Here is a 23886-nt window from a genome sequence, read left to right on the forward strand (position 1 = left end):
TCACTCATCAGTGGTACTGATTGTAAAGTCATGACTATACACAGTATGGTCAGTGTTTACTTGACAACTGATGTAGTCGCTTAATAACACAAAACCAGAAGCCGTGATTTCCGTAATTTGTCCCCGTAATTCGTCATATAAGGCAATGTGCAATTTCTCTTTATATATGACATATTTATTCATACTATGCTGAGAGAAGCAGCCGTCTAGAAAAGAATTCGACGACTGTTTGCTGAGTACGAAACGTGACTGTATATCCACCCACAAGCACGTGATGTGCATATCCAACACCCGGGAACTTCTGACTCATAGGTCTACACAAGGTCGCATATCGGTACAAGCTACATGAGTACATGCCTTAAGTCCACCAAGTCTTTGTTATGCTCCTTGAACCATATCATCTTACAGATGTGGTAGCTGTTACTTTTCTGATTTTTGCTTGAGCCATATCATCTTACAGATAAGGTAGCCGTCACTTTTCTGAATTTCTGCTTGAACCATATAATTTTACAGAAGCGTTATCTGTTACTTTTCCGATTTTTGCTTGAACCATATCATCTTACAGAAGCTGCAGCTGTTACTTTCTGATTTTTGCTTGAGCCATATCATCTTACAGATAAGGTAGCCGACACTTTTCTGAATTTTTGCTTGAACCATATCAATTTACAGAAGCGTTAGCTGTTACTTTTCTGATTTTTGCTTGAACCATATCATCTTACAGAAGCGGCAGCTGTTACTTTTCTGAATTTTTGCTTGAACCATATCATCTTACAGATGTTGTAGCTGTTACTTTTCTGATTTTTGCTTGAACCATATCATCCTACAGATGTGGTAGCGGTTACTTTTCTGATTTTTGCTTGGACCATATCATCTTACAGAGGTGGTAGCTGTTACTTTTACTGATTTTTTGCTTGAACCATATCATCTTACAGAAGTTGTAGCTGTTACATCTCTGATTTTTGCTTGAGCCATATCATCTTATAGATATGGTAGCCGTCATTTTTCTGAATTTTTGCATGAACCATATGATTTTACAGAGGTGGTAGCTGTTACTTTTCTGATTTTTTGCTTGAACCATATCATCTTACAGATGTTGTAGCTGTTACTTTTCTGATTTTGCTTGAACCATATCATCTTACAGATATGGGAGCCGTCATTTTTCTGAATTTTTGCTTGAACCCTATCATTTTACAGAAGCGTTAGCTGTTACTTTTCCGATTTTTGCTTGAACCATATCATCTTACAGATGTGTGACTTTTCTGAATTTTTCCTTGAACCAAATCATCTTACAGATGTGTGACTTTTCTGAATTTTTTCTTGAACCATATCATCATACCGTTGTGGTAGCTGTGACTTTTCTGCATTTTTGTTTGAACCATATCATCTTACAGATGTGTGACTCGCTTGACAACTGGTACTTGACAACTTATAAACTAGCACGGTACATTATACTAATGCTAATTTCATTTATTCACTGGGGAAAATTCCTTGCATCTTTCCACCATCATGAAAACTGTTGAATGCCTCTCTTTGCTTGAATCCGTTCTAGTTTCCCACATCTATTCCTATTCGTTGATAACTTGTCATGCCCTGAAGTTCCATTCACGTTGACGAATGTCTGTTTTGACGCCTAGATTCGGCTAATTCGGCCATCCAGTGAATTGGACGCATAGAGCACCTGTCTATACATGACAAGGGAACTTCGGGGGGCCTCCGTGGCTCGTAATGACCCAGGAGCCTCTCACCAATGCGGTCGTTGTGAGTTCAAGCCCAGCTCATGCTGGCTTCCTCTCCGTCCGTACGTGGGCAGGTCTGGCGGCAATCTGCGAATAGTCGTGGGTTTCCACCGACCTGTGCCCGGTTTCCTCTCACCATAATGCTGGCCGCCGTCATATAAGTGAAATATTCTTGAGTACGGCGTAAAACACCAATCAAAAAAATAAACATGGGAACTTCGCATTGCAACGTTATCTGGGTCTGAACTCCCTGATCAGGGTCATCATGGCAGAGATAGTTTCTGCTTGGCTGGCATTAGAATTGTACAGGAGTTCCTCATACTGAGGTCTGGTCAAGTCGCCTAGGCACGGATTCTTCGGTATGTTCCTGGAGTGTGGCGGCGACTGGGATTTGGGGTGGATCACTGTTAAAACAAGGCAGCACGGCCAAGACGTCCCCATGGGGCACGGGCAACTGGCTGAACACTGATGCCTCATGCTGACCTTCGCGTAGATCCTGAAGGTCGTGCTGATTGATGGTAGTCATTCCGGCATCGAGTTGACGCCCTTCACTCTGAAGACCGTCAAATCCCGTCGAGCTGACGTTGCTAAGGGGCACCATCTTGGTGAGCGGCTTCAAAGCGATAAATGTTCATCTCTTTCTTCGGCTGCTTTGGTCCGTCATGTACAAAGGTTTCTTGCTCCGTTGGGCTGCTGGCCTCTTCCGACAAACCCGTTTTTCTTTTGGACTGTTTCTGTTTCTTAGCCTTTTTGGTGTGCTTGCGCATGTGACTGTTGATGCTCTGACTATTGGATGCGGTGTAGTCGCAGTGTTTGCAGCCGTACACCATATTGGGATAGACGTGGAGGTTTTTCTTGTGGGTCTGCATGTGGTTTTTAGTCCGGAAGCTCTGGCCACACTGCTCGCAAACAAACTTCTTCACGCCGGTATGGCAGATCATATGCGAACGGAGGCAAGACTTAAACTTGGCGGAATAGTTGCATAGGTTACACTTATACGGTTTAAGATTTGTGTGCACGATCTGGTGAGCCTTCAGGAAGCGAGGCTCACGGAATTTGTCTCCACAGATCTCACACATAAAGGCCTTTTCGGCCGAGTGGGTGCTTCGATGGCTGCGCAGATTATGTCGGTCATTCGTCGCGAAGCCGCATTCGTCGCAGACGTAAGGCTTCAGACCCGTGTGCTTAAACATATGCTCTTTCAAGTTCTTCCTCCATGCCGTCGCGAAGTCGCACTGATCACACTTAAAACATTTCTCCCCCGTATGGACTCTCATGTGCTGCTCCAGATCCCGAGGGGACCCAGTTTTGTAGTCACAGGTGGAACAGATGCAGGGCTTCGTGGGGTCCTTACTGCACTTGTGCTCACTGACCTCTTCCTTGGTGTCGAAACCCATGCGACAATTCTCACATCGGTGAGGCAGTTGTAACAGTTTACAACCAAATGCCTCATGATATTTCTTAGCGAGTTCAGAGTTTGACGACTTCCCGCAGCCCCGGCAAGGAAAGGCCGAGTCTTTCTTGTGTACTCCCTCCATGTGCCGTTTCAGGTGTGCAGGACGCCGAAAGGTCGCCTGGCAGAGGCTGCACTTGTACACATTCATCCCTGAAACGGAGAAAAATTTCCATCGGGTGAAGGATTTGATGACAACTTGATTGACATGAGAAACGGTTTCGAAATTGTTGCCATTCCAAGACACATATGTTTATTTATTTCGTTGGAGTTTTACATATACGAGAACAGTCACGTGAGAAAACCAGAGTGCTTGGAATAAACCACCTCCCTTCGTCATGTACTAGTACCTCGAACAACAATCTGGCTATGAGTCACAACTAAACCACCCAGGGTGATTTTGCGCACCATATATCTGGTCAGATTTGCGTATGCCAGTAGCCAATGGGCAGATTTGTACCTTGATAACTTTATGTGATAAAGCTGCGAAAACAAGGATTTTGTCAACGAGCAAGTGAGCGTCCATACCCAAACATTACATCTTCAGCCACACTTATTCACAACATTTACGTGTACTTAGATGCACAAGTAATAACATTCATTCAAGTCACTCCATTCATGTTAAAGGAAAGTCTCACTCCAACTCCAAGATAATCAGTCATGCGGAACTGAATGCAGGCACTTTCATACCACGAATACTTTCAACAGGCATACTGGAACGATATGAAGACTTATTTACATATTACTGCAACGCACAAGTATTCCAGAAAGACATGCTATAATTTCATTCATCAATGGTTGTATATAAGTCAACAGTTATCCTAAACCACACAAATCATAAGCCTCCGCAGAAAATTACTCTGGTAAACAAAGAGGTACAACGATTGGACTAAGTCCCAGTACATCAAGCTGACTTGCTCATGCCTTTACACAGTCCCAGCGCATCAGACGGACTTTACCATGCCTTAACACAGTCCCAGTACATCAAACTGACTTGCTCATGCCTTTACACAGTCCCAGCGCATCAGACGGACTTGCCCTTGCCTCTACACAGTCCCAGTACATCAAACTGACTTGCTCATGCCTTTACACAGTCCCAGCGCATCAGACGGACTTTACCATGCCTTTACACAGTCCCAGTACATCAAACTGACTTGCTCATGCCTTTACACAGTCCCAGCGCATCAGACGGACTTGCCCTTGCCTTTACACAGTCCCAGTACATCAAACTGACTTGCTCATGCCTTTACACAGTCCCAGCGCATCAGACGGACTTGCTCATGCCTGTACACAGTCCCAGTACATCTAATTGACTTCCTCATGCCTTTACACAGTCCCAGCGAATCAAACTGACTTGCTCATGCCTTTACACAGTCCCAGCGCATCAGACGGATTTGCTCATGCCTTTATCCAGTCCCAGTACATCATCTAGACTTTACCATGCCTTTACACAACCCAAGCACATCGCTCATGCCTTTACACAACAAAAGCACATCGCTCATGCCTTTACCCAGTCCCAGTACATCATTTAGACTTTACCATGCCTTTACACAACCCAAGCACATCGCTCAAACCTTTACACAACCCAAGCACGTCGCTCATGCCTTTACATGAATAATTTCAATATACGAGAGCCCCCACGCATTTCCTATCAATATGCAAAACAAATCGCAAAGCAGTAAAAGATTTTGGGATGTCGAATCATACATTTGGTACAGTTGTGACTGTGAATCGTCAGGCTTCATTTACAATCCATCTCAACATGTCATAAAAGGTAGCCTTGATTTTGTAAACAATGATGATCTGCGAAGGTGAGGTGTTCGCAGTATAGAGAGCCGAGAAAGATAAACATGAGAGCTAAAAAGAAGATGGTCCTTTCAGCGCTTGAAAATTTGCAAATAAACGGGAAAAGGCAGAGCCTTCAGTCCTTGGCACTTTGCTTGAGCTAGTCGACCTATACTCTCGAGGAACTATTTAAAAAACATCAGTCCTTTCTCAGCCAGAGGAGTATATCCGTGCATTCCCGTCACATCGACATGCCACAACCTCACCGGATTTCAAAAATACATAAATTCCCATACAAAGCTCGCTTTATTGCGAGGTCACAAAGCTGTACAACAAAAGCTGAACCAACCCTCTTGCATTTTGGAATAAGTGCCGTTGTCTAACTGCAAAAAAATCAGGCGTTATATTGGTGATCTGCTAGCTTCGCTGGATTTAAAGCAATTAACACTCTCCAGATGGTATATCTGGAGAGCAATCTACCGAAGGGTCCTTCATATGGCGTGTATGTCAATGTTATTCCATCAAACGCCTTCACTCCAAGTTTCTTAAAATTTACAACGAAAATTCTCTTGTAGATAAATGTGGACGGAGCGTGCAGAATATCTGGCGCTCTGCTTTTTGCTGTATCTAATTCCGCTTAACCCGGGGCTATCGTCCGTATGTTCATCGTGTTGAATTATATATGTTGGATACATGAACAGTTGCAATTAAAGGACAACGCAGCTACATATTTTGTTAATGAAAACTGATATTCTAGCATGGTACATGATTTGAATACTGATTTCACTCAGTCGCCTAGAACATACTTTGCGTCTTTCCAGCATCATTGAAAACTCTTGACTGCTTCTCTTTTCATGATTCCGTCCTATTTTCGTACTTTATATATTTTTTTTAGTTCATTAGTGCTTTGTGTTATACGTCGTTTTGGGGAGTTGGCCTTGCGATTATTGACCTGGAATGTTCTAACTGGTTGACAGCTGGTATACGAATGTATGTTTCGACACATAAGTTTAAGAAAGCACCCCAAAGGTGAGAAGACCAGAACCATAATTTGGTACCAATGGTCGCTTGTATATTATATTCGGATTAAAGTTTTCAAATATGCTGATTGAAGTATGCTAAGTTACCTGATCTTACACCTGTTTTGCTGCCTTTCGGTCGTCCCACCTTCCTGGACTGCAGAGCAATCATTTCAGGGGCTGCAACTGTACTGGGTTCTTGACCTTTTACTGGATTCTCTGCTTCTCTGGATAGGTCCGAGTCCAAATTGAGTTTACCAGTGTCTGCCTCGTTGTCGGCAGCATCATTTGTTATCCTTGCCTCCGTTTTTTCAAAGATTTCGGGATTCTGAAGGCCCAATAAGTCCTTGGTCATTTCAACTATCACAGACTTGGCGTTTAGCTTAGATTTCCTCTGCGACCGGTTGTTCTCGCCAACTTCCGCTCTGCCAGTTCCAGCATCCGGGTCTTTCTCGTGGTCACTACCTGAGTTGTCTTCCCCTGACGAGAGCTGCACCAGTTTCTGGGGTTTGTTCTTTCGACGTCGTTTTGGTGTGGGCGGCGCACCCGTGAGAACTGTGCTATCCTCACCGACTGTCATATCCAGAGGTCCGTCCATGGAGTTATCCGACTCCACGACCTTTCTCTTTGGCGTGGACGGTTTCCTCGATGTCCTTCTGACCGGCAGGGAAGTCAGAGGTGGGAGCGGTGTGACCAGAGAAACATCGTCATCTCCCCCGGTGTCACCTGCTCCTCCATGAAGGGACAGTCCACAAAGTCTTTCCCTCACGGACTCCGGCACTTCGCCTACGTCGTCCCCTGACTTGGCAGAAGACTTAGCCACTTTCAAGCCCCTCCTTCGTGATTTAAAGTGTCGTTTGGTTGTACCGTACTTGTCGTTGTCGCTGTACAGCCCTCGTTTGGTAACCTTCTTCTCGTTTCTTTTGATCACCCTGAAAGCGGAATCAATAAACGGTTTAATACGCGGTTAGTGAGCTACGAGGTTCCAACCACAGAGTGACGTGACTTTGTGCAATAACGTCGCCGTTTTACTCGACATTACTGTACAACGGAAATTCGTATATTTTAGCCTAAATGCATCCGAAGTTTGGAAATTTTGCACTTTAAAACATTCAAAATCACTGAAGAACATGAAGGTGCTAAAGCACAGCAAAATAGGACTTGACAGTAAAATAATGCATAGCTGACCCAAAAGACGTTATAACCAACTAAGCACGGAAATTTTAACTTGTGAAATTGTCAGCCTTAACTGAGCCACCCCTCACAGCATTAACAAGATTGGGTTACCTGTGATACAGTTTGAGGAGCGTCTCCATCAGACCGTCAGCGTCAAGTCCTGTCTCTTGAAGAATCCGGTCAAAGATGACGGCCAGGTCATGGCGGACACAGATTACGACCTCTGACTTCGATGAAGGGTCAAGGTCACCCATCGTCTGAGAATGCGGAAAAAGGAACCATTGGTGATATTATAGCATACGGCACAATTAAGTTACCATATGCGAATGTGGCTCCCTATCACGCACTCATGGCGCCCTACCATGCCGTCATGATGCCCCAACTTGTAGATATGACATTAAATTAGGCAGACGTGACGCCAATTATGCAGACGTGACGCCCCACCATGCAGACATGAGGCACACCATCCAGGCATGACACCCCACCATGCAGGCATGTTACCCCACCATGTAGACGAGATGCCCACCATGCAGATATGACACCTGCCATGCAGATACCAGGCACACATGAAGCTCCACCAGGCAGACACGGCGTAAACAATGTAGACACGACGGACCACCATGCAGATATGGCGCCTACCATGCAGATATGAGGCACACTATCCAGGCATGACGACTCACCATGCAGGCATGTTACCTCACCATGTAGACATATAGCACACCATGCAGATATGACATTCCATCAGGCACACATGACGCTCCACCAGGCAGACACGGCGTCCACAATGTAGACACGACGCCCCACCATGCAGATATGGCGCCTACCATGCAGATATGAGGCACACTATCTAGGCATGACGACTCACCATGCGGGCATGTTACCCCACCATGCAGACATATAGCACACCAAGCAGGCATGACGCAGAAATGGCGTCCCACCATGCAAGAATGATGCCCCAACATGCACACATGACGCTTCACCATGCACACATGACGTCTCAATATGCACACATGGTCCCCACCATACACAAATGGCGCCGCACCATGCATGCATGACGCCCCAACACGCAAACGTGCAAACATCATGGCCCAATATGTAGACACGTCACCCTAACAGTCAGGCATGGCATCCCAACATGCATGATGAGGAATTTAAGAGACTGCCGATTTTGACTTGAATCAGGTTTGAATCAACTTCTCCTGTTCTCGAAAGTTCTTTATAGTATGAGGCCGCTGTCGCTCCATATACAACTACAGTGCAAAGGCCGTGTTCCAAAGAGCGATCGTACTGCCGACAACGCTAAGTTAACTGTCTCACTACCATCGATGATAATAGCTTTGACACGCGTTGCCATGAATGATGGTTACAAATAGCTTAGCCTGCAATTGTTTTCTGCATGGAATCAGCCATCTGCAGTTGCCGTGGTGTATAATTAACTCCTTCGCCTTCACAATGATTTTCAGAGAAACTTCAATTATGATTTCTTAACTTTTAAAAATGAGGTCCAAAGCTTTCAAACGTTGGAAAAAATATCGCATAGGCATCCCATACATGTATATATACACGTAGGCTTTATCCTTTACAAAACATGAAATTTATTTATTTATTTATTTATTTTATTATGTTTGCTAATTGAATATATGATTGCCATTCTTTGAGATAATCTTAATAAATAAATAAATAAATAAATAAACAAACAAACAAGTAGCCAAAACCACTCACTGTGCCTATTTGACCTCTGAAAAAGTGTGCAGTAATATCGGTATTCAACGTCACGATGTGCTCGATTTCTACATTGTAGCCATGGGGCGCCGTTGTGCCATTTATACCGAATTTTAAAAGCTTTGAAAATGATTTTAAAGATTTAGAAATCATTTTAAAGCTTCGAAAATAGCTGCTCTGAAAAAGACTTTTGACGTTCTATACATGATTTTCAAAGCCTTAACAATGATTTTGAAAAGCCTCAAGACTGAATTCTATATATATATATATATATATATATATATATATATATATACAGCTTTAAAAATCATTTTAAAAGCCTTAAAAATCTGAGGTAAATAGCACAACTGCACCCGACATTATCTACAATTAACCCACACGTACATGTAAACCTATATATGTATACTGTATACTGTATACACATGTAGGGGCTCCGCTTTAGCAACCATTAAATTAAGTTTCAAATTAGTCACAGGTCTACACGATAAAGCCACCATCGCGTGAAAGCGCGACCCAGCAAGGCCGGGGGCCACTCAGCCTGAGGGACTCTCTCTTCACTCCAACCGCTATCCGCCATTGCTGTAGTCGTGACCTATTTTACTTTGCCTGCTTCAGGCAGTGAAAACACGGCCTGACGTATTAACTAATGACTATCGTACCACATATTTGACTCATTCTGTCCCATAAACATCAAAGAGGCGAATCTAGTCAGCTGAGGTTATAATCAACCGGTGAGAAATAAAAAGATCTTAAGCGCTAGACTGGAATGATGTACACGCTGAAGGGGGGTTGAAATGGCGGTGGAAATGCTGTCAGGTCGTAAGAGTTGTTGACAGTTTCCTACTGAATGCTGATTGCTGCAGAGGCAGTTTACAACCTTCGAATATCATTTATAGTCTTACCTATCACTGTAATCAACCGGATTTTACTTTTTTCCTGCTCCGGTGTGGCTACCCCGTCCACAGTCCACGGCTTACTACGACCGCCATGTTTGTGCGGACACAAAGACGGCAGATGAACAGCTGGTCAAAGGGAGAAAACTCTGCAAACGACTATAATAACCCAACTCGTAGGCATTCTCGAGCACTTAGCCTGATCACAGCAATAGTGACAAAAGTCGTCAGGTTCCATCCACAAATCTGTAGCACGTTTTGTTTTTGCTTAATGATGGCAGCTGCTCTAGGAATGGAATATTAACATGCCATGCAAAAGACAAACTAACCTCTCACCGAACCGTTTATTGCCTTATATATAAGGTAAGTTTAACGGACATCGATCATTCATGGAAAAAACCAAAGAGCCTCTCACCACCGCGATCGCTGTGAGTTCAAGTCCAGCTCATGCCGGTTTCTTCTCCGGTGGTACATTGCAAGGTCTGACAGTATCCCGTGTATGGTCGTGGGTTTCTCCCCAGCCATGCTCCGTTTCCTCCCACGTATAAAGCTGGTCACTGTCGTAGTTAAGTGAAATATTCTTGAGTACGCCATAAAACACCAATCAAATAAAAAAAATAAAAATAAAAAAAACTGGCCTAAGTAAATACCATGCGGAGTCTTCAGGGCTGTATCATACATAAATGGATTGGGATATTCATATTTCATGCGTACATAGGCTTACTTATTATTTGCTGTTTTCCCTTTACTTTGGAACTAATTAAGCAATGAAGTCCGTATGTAGCCAGCTCTCTCTGTTATCCTACGAGTGGAGTACACAGCAAAACTGATGCATATTAAAATAAAAACTGTGATCTGACCACTCTAGCAGACGTGTCACATGTTTTCTATAAAACACCAGTGTTTTAGAGAAAATGTGGAAATGATCGTGAAAACCGTAGGCAGGTTAGTATGTTTTACTCAATGCAGACCTATCAGTTTCCTCGATAGGCGTGTAATCATTTAGGTGAAAAATTCTCTTGTCCGCGGAGTAAATCGCCGCCCTTTGGTAGATAACAGAAGCTGTATATGTCATATATAAGGTACACACTGCAAGGAAAGTCGGCCAACTCAAAAATCTGAGTTATACAATTGAGCGAATTCAGCTCAGAAAAATGAGTCATATGACCACGTCATGAAAGCCATCTGGCTATATTGTTGACTCGGTTGGTTAATCGGAAAACTCACAAAAGTCTTTCATGACTTGGCTGATCTGGTCATATATATGGCTCAAATTGTTTAGTCAGTTGACCCAAATTTTTGTCTCCTTGTATGAAAAGACTGTGATTTAAGATCATCTAAGCTGTCTTATAAGCACTTTAATATTACCACCCAAGAGCAGCATGTTATAACAATAGAAACGCATGACATCAGTACAGTGAGGCAGCATTGTAAATGTGTCCGTATTGTATCGGACCGCTCTGCTACACGAGACACTGTCGTGCGTGGCATGACTGAAATAATACATTGCAAGTGACCTTAAATCGGAGCCAGACCAGCAAATAAACAATTCCAACGGCCACCAATAAATATCGGCCCAAAAGAGTCACAGATTCGAATCCAGCTCTCGCTGCGGCATTAAAAAGGAAGGGACCTGAAGAATGAAGGTATTTAATTTACTTTTGCCCTCCAGTTTACTCCATCTAAAGACATTCCTCAGCACCATTTACACACCAGTACAATAAACAAGCAAATGCTAGTGGAAATTTATTTATTTATTTATCTGATTGGTGTTTTACGCCGTACTCAGTGATATTTCACTTACAGGACGGGTAGTGGAAACTAACCACCATTAACCATTAACATGCGGGAATGGACACTTGAGATGAACAGCACGCCAAACTACCACCTTATGCATGATTACTACAAGCTTTCAGAAGATAGGTCTTCCATCACAGTCAGATCCATGGCCATAGTACAGTGGTGAACACATTTTTCCTCCCACCACAATGCTGACCGCCGTCGTATAAGTGAAATATTCTTGAGTACGGAGTAAAACACCAATCAAATAAATAAATAAATATAACATGATGTATGTTCACTAAAGAAAAAATAATCCGTTAATTTTAACAGAAAGTCTGTTGTCTAAGTGAAGATATTTGTTCTGTTATTATAACGTAATACCGTGTCAAACTCAGCATAATACACTAGTGTTAATCTAATAGAATCTGTATATTTCTTGTGCTATATTCAGCAGAATGACATGCCTCTACATGTATAACAGAGTACATTCTAGCATCACTCTGGCAAAAGACTTTCTGTTCAATTTAACAAATTAATTGTTTAAGGGTACATCCGCCTATGCGCGTGCATTGGACAGAAACAAAGGTGTTGACGAGGCAATTCATGAACAAGTGTACATCTCTGCTAGCCACACATCGTGTCATATCCCTAAGCTTTGTCGTAAGGTCATCTCATGGTTATTTTAATATCTTAGACCATTGTATATATTCCCTCTTAAATATAGCTTGGCCAAGCCACCCTAAATGTGTTCCACTGTCACTTTGCAGTTTGAAATACCGGTACCTGATGGAAGTAGTATCTTCTAAAAGCTTGCAGTATAAGGTTATAAGGTATAAAGTGTTTTGTCGTGTTCTTCCTCAGAAACACAAAACCATCTATCGGTATACCTGTCAGGAGACGCCTATAGTAGTAAATAATAGTGTCCAAAACCCATATACAGTAGTGTATATATGTATGTATGTGTGTGTATGTGCGTGTATGTGTGTGTGCGTGTATGTGTGTGCGTGTATGTGTGTGTGCGTGTATGTGCGTGTGCGCGTGCGTGTGCGTGCGTGTGCGTGTGCGTGTGTATGTATGTATGTATGTATGTATGTATGTATGTATGTATGTATGCATGTATGTATGTATGTATGTATGTATGTATGTATGTATGTATGTATGCATGTATGTATGTATGTATGTATGTATGTATGCTTTGGATTTTACGCCGCACTTAACAACTGTCCACTCATATGACAAGGAGTCATAAGGTGTGTGGACATTTAATGTTTTTAACAGGACGAGTCCGTGCCGACAAAGCGCAAATGAAGCGCCATGCCGCTGACACCTGCTGACTTCCTTAATCTAACCTGTCGCTGCTGAGCGCCAAACTAGGCAGCAACAAGTACCAGTTTTGAAGTTTTTGGTACTACCGGTAAGTGATCGGGTTTGACGCTTTAACCATTTGGCCAACGAAACGAAGTGATGTTTTCAGTAGTGTGGTAGTCTATATTGCAATTTTGACACTGATTAGAAAGTCTCAGACAAAAAATACAAAAACCAACAAAAGAGTCGCCAAGCGAAACAAATACTAAGCTCTGATATATTATGTTTGAATTACTGGCCGTGAAAGTCTTGTGCTTTACATGAGTCTACTCTCATGAGTGGACTCACAGGTCCAAATATTTGTAAAACAGGAAGACCCTATACATAATCATGTAGAAGTAGGGAAGAAACTAAAATCTGAATATATAATATCTTACAGTATTTTTACAGAGTAGAGCACTGTAAATACTTTGCAAAGAGAAATGGACTAAATCCACAAACAAAACTATACAAGCACCTGCTGTTGGTTTACAGTACTGTCATCCCATTGAATTACATTATATTATATTTTAGCGGGAACATTGCATCAAGTTGGAGTTTGTACATTTGCAGTACTTTGGCTGTGGAAAGCGACTTGCTTATGTAACAAGACCATTATAGCTATAATTTCACAGCCATGAAGATCAGAAGTGTTTATCTACAAATAAGATGTAACTACAGTCCAGCCATGTTATCCCAGTGCATCGTAATTGTGCTTATTTTTGTGAAAAAGATTTATGAACATTCATCCAGGTTCAGAGTTTAGTAAATGTTTTCACAGATATACATCTTTCAAAAGCAGGAGGAACACAACGGCCCCAGCAGAAGTTATACATGCGAGTATGGATGGGTGATGTCTTGAACTTCCTGCCACGGCCATACAGGGATCGTTATATCCTGCAACGTCACGGCATTCTTCGTCTTCCGGAAAGCCGAGTTGAACTCGCGCGTAGCGAACATATTCATCGCGACGGCTAACGAACCACGAGGCACCCACCAGTTTGAGGCTGTTGTCAATGGTGAACCCGTTCACGTCGAATAGGCACCTGTTTAAAGGACAAAATGGTTTACTGTTAGTATATATTGTGTCTAAAATAGAGTCAAGTTGTATCACTTTGTTTCTGTTTGAAGAGAGCTATGCGCATGCTCATCTACAAGAGTATAATCTACAAGATACACTCAAAAAATTAATCTGTTAAGTTTAACCGGAAATCTGTTGTCTGAGTTATGCTGAAATGTACTCGGCAATTACAATAGATTATTCTGTTAATATTCCATTAATTCAGCATAAAGATTCTATTAGACAAATAGGACACTGTGTAGAATATGCAGTGGCGTAGGAAGCGGGGAGGAGGCTGGGGGCGTGCCGCCGCATTTCCAAATGGGGGGAGGGGGGAGGCAGGACATGTTCTGTCCCACACACTTTTCGACCCCACCACCTCTCCACCTCGCTGCCTACAGGTCTGATTACTCTGGTAAATGTATAATAAACATTGCTCAGTCAATCCGCACGCGCTGTTAGAGTAAATATTTCACGACTCACATAGTTCGTATCGGTATTTCAACGGAAAGTAATTATGTTCAAGTAAAGTATGAAAGCAATCCGAAAAGTAAATTTGTGCCCAAATGTCAAAATGTGTAGCATAGGCCTTCTTCATCATAACTTTGAGGATGGATATTTTTTTCTCTTAAAACACGTTCAAACGCGCCTACGGCTATATAGGCTCCAAAGAGTCACCTCATTAGTTGAGATAAGACCCCCCCCCCCCCCACCCTCCGAGGCAACACACTTTTCATTTTCTTCCTACACCCTTGATATGACACAGTAGTATGTTATCAGAACAGAATAAATTCTAGCATCACTCAGACAACAGATATTCTGTTAAAATTAACTGATTAATTTTTTAAGTGTGTCATATAAGAATGTGGTCTGCTTTGTGCCAGTATAGCTATTCGATGAACAAGCCTGTGAATAATATACAGCAGATAAGTCACTGGGAAAAAAACAACCATCTCCGTTTTAAGCCAAAATGATAAATTATTGCATATCCAGTATTAATTAGCTGAATATTTTTTGTTGCAAATCCATAATTAACTTTAAATTGTCATTACAACTTCGTCCAGGAGGTCTTTCAAGTATTCGGATGAATATGCAACCTCTGAACTGACAGCCGGTTCCAGTACACCGGATATGATTATACAGGTCTGGAAGAATTAAACATGTGTATCCAAATCAACCCGAAGACTTATATAAGCAGAAAGTTTTTTCCAGCTATGATACATCAACACAGTGAAATCTGGATAGACCGGGTTCTCGAGGTGAACATCCAAATGGTTGTTGATTCGTAAAGCCCCATTCATAAATCTGCACACAGACTCGTTGGATGGTTCTCTGAATTTGTCTCTCCGCCAAGGAGGCCGTTGTTTTAACCGGCGTTTATTTGTTTGAGTGTCTGTCAGCAACTTTGCAGCACAAATTATGCAGTGATTTTGGATGCCATTTTGTACACAGGTTGGCCTAAGACTAAGGACAAATCCATTTAACCTTAGGGGTGATTCGGATCTCGAACAAGCAATTTTTGTTACTGAAATGTTGAGTATTGTCCCTTGTCTGCAGCTTTTTGTAGTGAGGGAATTTGTACATTTAGCTGTGGCGGAGATTTACGTCATTGGAATGCCTCCTAATTCTGGTTAACCCCTGGCTGGCTGCTATATACTCGTCCCGTTACATTAAATCTCCATGTTGGATATATGAAAAACCGTAATCAAAGCATAACTGAGATACATCTTTTGATTATAGACTACTTATAAATTAGTACTTGACACGACATATTTATTCTTTCTAGCATCATTGTTCTGATCCACTCTTCATTACTTCTCTTTGAATGACTCCGTCCTAATTTTGTCCTTTTTGCTGGTTGTTGTACGTTGCTTTCGGCAACTGGTCTTGCAAGGGAATGGATCGTCAGTTTTGGTTGATGCTCGTATACGAAAATCTGTTTGGAGTTAAGTGTCCACTCGTCTTGGCTGAAAATTCTTTTAATGGAGTCCTCACCTGTATAAAAGAGCCTCAGAGCAGGACTGTCCAGCGTAAGGGCGGTGCGCCTCTTCCGTGAGCGGTGCCGTCTGCTCGTACAACAGGAAGTAGTAAAAATGAGGAACCTGGTCTGGTGGTGCCGGGCCGATGTACCTCATGACGTTATTCCCTTTGTTCACGTCATCATACGGGACATTGATCATTAACCAATGCAAGAGCGGCCTCGCTCCCGTCCCGACCGTAGAGGATGCCGTATCCGGATCGACCATGATCAATGTATACAGCTTACCTGCAATACATGTTAAGGTTAACATACGCAAATATACATATATAATGGTGTGGATATATTTTGAGTTCGACATAAAACAAACAAATAAATAAAGAAAGAAAGAAAAAGTAAAGCAGTAGTTATTACCTGAATCATCGACAGGAATGAACGATAGTCTTGCGATAGTGAGTTCTGCATGAGGCTCATCCCGCGCAAGCGCAGCACGTATGTATCCATCACCAAGTGGATTGGCTGATACGTTTGCAAAACTACAAGAAAGCAAAACAAATTTTTCTCATTTGTATACTTAGGAAGTTGGCATTATTACTAATAAGTGGATTATCTTTAGATTATAATCCACCACAACTTTCCAACAACTGAAAAATCACTGATTCAGTCTCTGTATCAAAGCCGGGGCGACGTTAAATCACTTAACAGCCAATTTAGGAGTCAATTTATCAGAGAGGAAATACGAGTGTAGCTGAGGAGATGTGAAGCGATGCGTTAAGTTATCAAACACTTGGTCACATTACAACTACATGTCAACTCATGACGTCAACTGATACGTTTCAGACGTCAGACGTCATGCGTTAAGTTATCAAACACTTGGTCACATTACAACTACATGTCAACTCATGACGTCAACCATACTAACTCCTCTCGGAAGTATTCGCAGCAAGATCTGTAGCTTATAGGTCTTGATTTGAAAGTCACGTTCACTAATACACTGAGGCTATCCGCTTCGGAGAGGAAAGATCGACCTTGGTTCACAGCAGCTGAAAAATAAATTGAAATATATTTCGCTATATTTCTATTTATTTGATTCTTTTTTGATTTGGGTTGAGCGGTATATCCGGGAATTTTCACTGATCCTATTTTTTATTTTATAAAGTTTATTTTCACAGAAAGTCTGTTGTCCTAGTGATGCTAGAATAATCTGCGGTGAGAACATGTAACGCATTCTAGCATCACTCAAAGAAGTTATTTTCGGTTGAATTTATAAGATTTTCATTCGAGTAGGAGGAGGAAAGCTGAGGACTAGGTGTAACCCACTTCCTTTCGTTATACATGTAGGTACGAAAACTTTAACTTCAGCTTAAACAGCGAGCACTTTATTTGAACACGTCAACTCACTCGAAGGGGCCAATAGACTGCTGGGACAACAATCCATGATCCGGCGATACTTTTACCATAAAAATATTAAGCACGAAATTCTCAAAAAGACCTACAGAAAGGCATTTGATACTTTTCCATCTTCACGAACCGTCCGTTTAATTTCTACCTTTTCTGAATAGCCAAGTAATCTTTACAACACAGCTAAGTTTCTGTGGGAAATTATATTAATAATTAAGCAGTATAACTAGTGAAGAGGTCAAGGGTTCACCACGTGAATGTCAAAGGTTACACGAGCTTTCAATCCCCTTGTCCGGGTCTTTATAACCTTTGGAATTTACATGGTGAAGCATTTTCTTTGTTGTTGTTGTCACTGAATGTATGAACGACTATGGGCCAAAAGTAGTACCGGCATGTAAATTTATGAAGCAGGTTTAGAGAGTAAAAACAGGAGCAGGTATGTAAAAAGCAATCACTTTTCATAAATTGTAACCAGAATGACATCAAAAGTCACTCTGAACCCATCCAAGAAGGTAAATATGAAATACATAAAACTGTACCTCGGGACGGTGTTATGGCTAATGTCTTCAAATAATGCTAAATTAGCTTCAAGTTATTGGCGTTTGCATTTGATAAAGAAACAACCTATGTACAAGCATCACCTGTAACTGTAAAGATATACCTAGGCCAGGCTTTACTTGGGCATCAGAGCAGTGGTGTTTTGTCTGTGAAAAACAGTGATCACCTTCTAACGTTTTTGCATATTTTTCACCAGGTTATTTAGAATTATCAAGCTGTATCGATTAGTTTGATGATCGATAAACAATCTCTTACCATCGGAGACTATCATTGGACAGTTGTTCACTACACCCCAGGATTTCTGCTGCTCCACGGCGTACGCATCACCTTCGGCTAATAACCAGTTCATCGCCACAGGACCTGTATAAAATAGACAAGCAAATAGTCGTTAACTGGATACGGCGACTCCTGACATAACTGCACTGACCACTGTTCTCTTCCAATACACGTTCCAGAAAAGCACGTGATACAGTCACATTTCACGTTAAATGTTGTACAATAGTCGTGCCAACATCTTCAAGGGTTACTCTACGTAATGATTTCTTTCTTTCGGGAGTGGGAGGGCGCTCCGTGGTGGAGGGTGTTAGCACGCCAATGACCCAGGAGCCTCTCAACAATGAGGTCACCGTGAGTTCAGGCTTACTCTCAGACCGGAAGTGGGGAAGGTCTTCCAGCAAAATGCGGATGGTCGTGGGTTTTCCCCCAGACTCTGCCCGGTTTCTTCCCGCCACACTGCTGGGTCATATAAGTGAAATATTTTTGAGTACGGCGTAAAGAACCAATCAAATAAATAAATAAATGCAAATTTAAAGCGTACAATGCTGATCGCAACAGCATCTAAAAGTTCATTTGATATAAGATAGCCGTAAATTACATAGTCTTCTAATCATTTCTTTAAGTTTTGGCACATCTTACACTTTAGAAAGTGTTAACCAAGCATTATGCATGATTAATCTCCTAAATCGCTGTATTTCGTAACCAGTTTGCCAACAAAACTTCAAAAAAGGGCTCCTCTGCTTTGGCTGCAAGTTTATTTATTTGACTGGGTGTTCTACGCCGTACTCAAGGATAATTCACTCATATAAACGACTGCGGCCAGCCATATGGTGGGAGGCTAACGTTTACGTCAGAAATTTTGTCGAATATGACGCTCCGTTAAACCTGGCCGTCATAATGTACGTGAAACATTCTTGAGAACAGTGTAAATAAATTATTAATAAGCAATAATTAAATTCAATTCGTGCACCTGATAAACTGTGAATCTCCGCAAATTCACTGACATTGAAAGGTTGGCCGGGTATTCGTTCCGAGAATTTGGGGTCAACTGTGATCCTCTGCTGCTGGGTATAAAGCAGGAACACATAGGGGTTCCCAAACCGGTTAGGGTTCTTGGGGCCGTGGTAAGGATCCACTACCTGGATAACAACAAATAAGCATACGAATATACCGAGTTCATATCAATGGAGAAAGAACACCTGTTAGTGTTCTCACAAATCCACTACCTGGATAACTAAAAATAAGCATGCAGTTATATCCAATTAACATGAATGGGTAAGAAAAAATAAGCACATAGTTATACCGAGTTAACATGAATGAAGAAAGAACGTCGGTTAGGGTTCTTAGGAGCGTGGTACAAATCCACTACCTGGGTAACAACAAATAAGCATGCAATTATACCGAGTTCATAGGAATAGGGAAAGAACAGCTGTTAGTGTTATTTGGGCCGTGGTAAGGATGCACTATTGGGTAACAACAAATAAGCAGACAAATATGCCGAGTTAATTTGAATAGAGGAAGAACACCTCTCAGTGTTCTTAGGACCGTGGTATGGATCCACTACCTCGTAACAACAAATAAGCATGCAGTTATACAGAGTTAACATGAATGAAGAAAGAAAGTCAGCTGGGGTTCTTAGGAACGTGGTACGGATCGACTGCCTGGGTAACAACAATTATATTGGGTTAGTATGAATAGAGGAAGAATACATATTAGCGTTCTTAGGGCCATGGTGCGGATACACCAACAGGATAACATAAATGCATGTACTGGCCTGATCTAAATATTGAAATAACAAAGGCACTCTGGATAATTCCCTTATAAAAACCACACAAATGTAAGCGAATAAGATGTGATAAAAATAGAAGGCATCGGCAAACCTCCAATTCTGGCAAATTTAAAACCAGCCAGCGGCATTTGGATTCGATCACAAAACCATCTGCATTGGTGATGGAATTCGATGGAATCGGAGCCATACAAACCTCCGATCTAGTGAAGTCGTTCCCAGGAATGTTGACATAGACACCGTGAATAAAGCCGTAAGGGACGTCATACACTAGCAACGAGAACAGTTCACCGGGAGAGCTCTGCCACGTCATTTCCGGCATCTCACGTGCATCCCAACACAGATGTTTTGCTGATGACAACGGGTCCAGGGTGAATGATATAGTCTCTTCAAACTCGAAGTCATTACCACAAGCGTAATATTGTCCTGTAATCCGAAAGAAAATAGGTGCTATATTGATGGCCAAAGAGCATATTATCACTATTACTCAGAAATACAGGTAAGACAATGGTCAGGCTTGTGGGTGGCCTGAGGAAATGGGACTGACAGAGATAAAGCACCGCCCTTCGTCTGGTACCTGACAAACAGCCGCACCCGCCGCAACCGCCGCAACTGGATCTGGACTCGAATACACGACATCTTTAGAAATAGGCCTGATGTCGCCACACGCAAGGTCTTTACCCGTCTGTTCCAACGCGGACCAAATTTTGGTCACATTTATAGCGTCTACTATTAGACGACAGTTGGACGAAAATTCTGGCCTATAGCCCCAATCACCTGTTTGATTAATGACCCAAATTCCGATGCTGGCTTTGCAAAGGATTTTTCTCCAAATAAATGGAGTAATGTTATAAAGGAATGATTACGGCTTTAGCCACATCGGCAGTTTTTCAGCTGTGTTGTTCCGAGAATTGCACTAGACGCTCAGGGTATAGGTAAAAAGCTACTTGAAACACCTTACTGAAGGTACCTTTTTAAGAGTGGTTTTCGCACAGTGATGATTTATTTATTTACTTATTTATTTACTTACCATATTATGCTCTTTTGTGTGTTTACGCCGAACTGAATAATATTTTACTTATACAACAGGGGTCAGTATTATGGTGGGAGAAAACCGGAGAGAGCCCAGGGGAAACCCACTAAAACACCTATGTATCCAATACATGCTCTAATTATTGCGTGCTAATCTGATGGTACTTACCTTCAGGGGAGGTGAACGTAACATGTAAGTACCGATCGAGAGTCACAGGGTCAAAGGTCCCGGGAGTGAAGACTAAGGAACTCATGCTCTCGGGTATTTGGAATCCCTGGGGCAGGAAGCATCCGAATCCCTGGGTAAAGGGCCCCTGGGGACATCTCTGGTTGTAGTCCGTCCCGAACCAGAACTGTGACGTATCTAATGCAGCATTCCCAATGGCGTTAAGACATGCTTGAAGGTTAGACACTCTGTTCTGATCGGAACACAGACCAATCGACTGACCGACGGCTGTATTCAGGTATATGGAAAGGTAGACAAAAAGAGAACATAAATTGATAGTTAGCGACATATATCACACGGTGAAATATGGTCCCATCAGCTGACCAACGGCTGTATTCATGTATATAGAAAGGTAGACAAAAAGAGAACATAAATTGATAGTTAGCGATATATATCATACGGTGAAATATGGTCCCATCAGCTGACCGACGGCTATATTCATGTATATGGAAAGGTAGACAAAAAGAGAACATAAATTGATAGTTAGCGACATATATTATACGGTGAAATATCGTCCCATCAGCTGACTGACGGCTGTATTCATGTATATGGAAAGGTAGACAAAAAGAGAACATAAATTGATATTTAGCGACATATATGATACGGTGAAATATGGTCCCATCAGCTCACCGACAGCTGTACATACAGGGAATGAATGGATGAATGATTATGCCCTAATGGCTTAACAGCAATACTGAAAACATATCGTGGCGAGAACATGCTTAAACCAGGAAACAATATATGGTTTTCAACATGATAATGAAAATATCCAAAATCAAACAAATATACACCGAAGCCTCTCGCCAATGCGATGGCTGTGAGTTCCAGCTTCTACTGGTCGCAGGTTTCCGCCAGGCTCTGCCCGATTTCCTCCCACCATAATGCTGGCTGCCGTCGTATAAGTGAAACATTCTAGAGTACGGCGTAAAACACCAATCAAATAAATGAATATACACCGACATTTAAAACTGGCTAAAATATCACAAACGTCATTCAAAATTCGAAAACCACATTAGTTATTATTAAGATATAATCTAAAAAATAGGGAGAAAAAGAATGCATAAACTCACAGTTAACGAACCTATAACCAGATGAAGTTCTACTTTAACAGTGTTTGTTAAAAAAATAGTTTTCAAATGCACTTTATTTTTAGCACAGCTTAAAGGAGAAAAAAGCATACAAATGATCCTAGAATAAGATGAAAGAGCGTCAAAATTAATTGGCAATTATGGTCTTTCATTTTTTTAATATTTTTATATTTTTGTATGGTGGATATTTATTTAATTTATTTGAATGTAAATTTGTTGTTTATATCCAACGACATGCATTTTATTCTGAATTATGATAATATTTAGGAATATATTAAAAATATAAACAAGATCAAAATCAAGGTTGAGCACATTTGTTATCTGAAAAGACCAAATTGTGTAATAATGTTATAAATGAGAATGTAACACAAAGACTGTATGTCACAAAATGTGGTCCCACATATCCCTCATACAAAATATATTTTCAAGCGTCTTTTTCTATTCAAAAAAAAAATTGAAGACTTTATTTACGACTAACTTTCGCACTCTTTCATCTGAACTTCATGGGATGTTTAGCTTTTTATCCATCCATCCTCGTATATACCATCCACTGTTTTCACCATTTTTATCCTGATGAGAACTGTTTCGGTAAAGGTCAAGACTCTCTCCACCAAGGCCAAAATTGTTTCACCCAGGTGAGAAATGTTTTCACCAAGATCAAAACCCTTTCATCCAGGTTAGGAATATTTCCACCAAGGTCAAAAGTTTTTTGGAAACAATTCAAAGTCACAAAAAGTCAAATGTCGTATGAGGTCCAGGGTATATTACACTCTTTACCTAACTAATAATGCATGACCAATGTATTACGCGGGACAGAATTCAAGCAATGTACAAAAGGTACAGGGTTCGCATGCTACATGGTTGTACACGGTTGGTTAATTCGGCCAGTGCGTCGTTCTCTTCCCTGCAAACCAGGCCGTCACGAATGACATCGCGTGTTCCAATGCTTCCGGTGGGGCTTTAAAGTAGGCATGCAAGCTTGGGGTTTTGCGTCGTGCATAACAAATTTTCAGTCATATGACGACGAGGATCTTGTAAACTGTAAAGAGCAAATAAAGTAAAAAAAAAGTAATGCGTGACATAAATGGAAAATTAACACAGAATTATGTCTAGAAATACTTTAAATTTTTTTCCTTAAGCTTTCTTCTATCTCACAAATAGCACAAAAGTGATATTTTATACGATGGGTTATTTAGACCCTTATTTTAGAAAGGACTTATCCAAAGGAAGGTCTGAATGCGCATTAAAACTAACTACAATGATTTTAAGGAAGTTCATTAAGGATTTTTTCACAAACATTATTATAACACTATATTAAAAACTGTATAAGACTTAAAGTGACAGGCAGACAAATGTTTAGGTCCACTGAAAGACTACCATTCAAAGCATCTTAAACCGGCATTAAATATTTTTTTAGATTCTTTTCAACTCAGTAAAAGTTCAGTGAAACTTCGTCTTGTCACAGCTTCAGCGCGTTTCCTATGTCGAGAGCAAGGTGGTGTCACGTGTAGTTTATCTCACTAACGTCGAAGGTATTTCCCGTACAATAGTTTAAGAAGTAACCTTTGGCA

General features: G+C 41.4%; 2 protein-coding genes across 2 annotated transcripts; both read right to left on the minus strand.

The window, feature by feature from the left end:
* Positions 1–490: 490 nt before the first annotated feature.
* LOC135476714 (zinc finger protein 121-like) lies at positions 491–9885 on the minus strand. The gene is made up of 4 exons (XM_064756827.1): positions 9794–9885; positions 7281–7426; positions 6102–6925; positions 491–3342 (listed from the first exon to the last, which is right to left on the minus strand). The coding sequence occupies exons 2-4, from the start codon at positions 7421–7423 to the stop codon at positions 2324–2326; spliced, it is 1986 nt and encodes a 661-aa protein (XP_064612897.1). The 5' UTR covers positions 7424–7426; positions 9794–9885; the 3' UTR covers positions 491–2323.
* Positions 9886–13685: 3800 nt separating this feature from the next.
* On the minus strand, positions 13686–22878 carry LOC135477144 (uncharacterized). The gene is made up of 9 exons (XM_064757300.1): positions 22860–22878; positions 21171–21455; positions 20166–20395; positions 19154–19322; positions 18163–18267; positions 17445–17502; positions 16363–16484; positions 15966–16236; positions 13686–13980 (listed from the first exon to the last, which is right to left on the minus strand). The coding sequence occupies exons 1-9, from the start codon at positions 22876–22878 to the stop codon at positions 13686–13688; spliced, it is 1554 nt and encodes a 517-aa protein (XP_064613370.1).
* Positions 22879–23886: the final 1008 nt, after the last annotated feature.

Source organism: Liolophura sinensis, chromosome 10, assembly GCF_032854445.1.
Source record: "Liolophura sinensis isolate JHLJ2023 chromosome 10, CUHK_Ljap_v2, whole genome shotgun sequence".
Taxonomy (NCBI): Eukaryota; Metazoa; Mollusca; class Polyplacophora; order Chitonida; family Chitonidae; genus Liolophura; species Liolophura sinensis.

Coding starts and splice junctions, on each gene's coding strand:
- LOC135477144 (XM_064757300.1), bottom strand. Junction 19,323..20,165: donor ACGACTTCACTAGATCGGAG/GTTTGTATGGCT, acceptor GTTGTTATCCAG/GTAGTGGATCCTTACCACGG. Junction 16,237..16,362: donor CATTCCTGTCGATGATTCAG/GTAATAACTACT, acceptor CATGTATTGCAG/GTAAGCTGTATACATTGATC.
- LOC135476714 (XM_064756827.1), bottom strand. CDS start 7,423: ATGGGTGACCTTGACCCTTCATCGAAGTCAGAGGTCGTAATCTGTGTC. Junction 6,926..7,280: donor CTCCTCAAACTGTATCACAG/GTAACCCAATCT, acceptor TTCCGCTTTCAG/GGTGATCAAAAGAAACGAGA. Junction 3,343..6,101: donor CAAAACAGGTGTAAGATCAG/GTAACTTAGCAT, acceptor TCTCCGTTTCAG/GGATGAATGTGTACAAGTGC.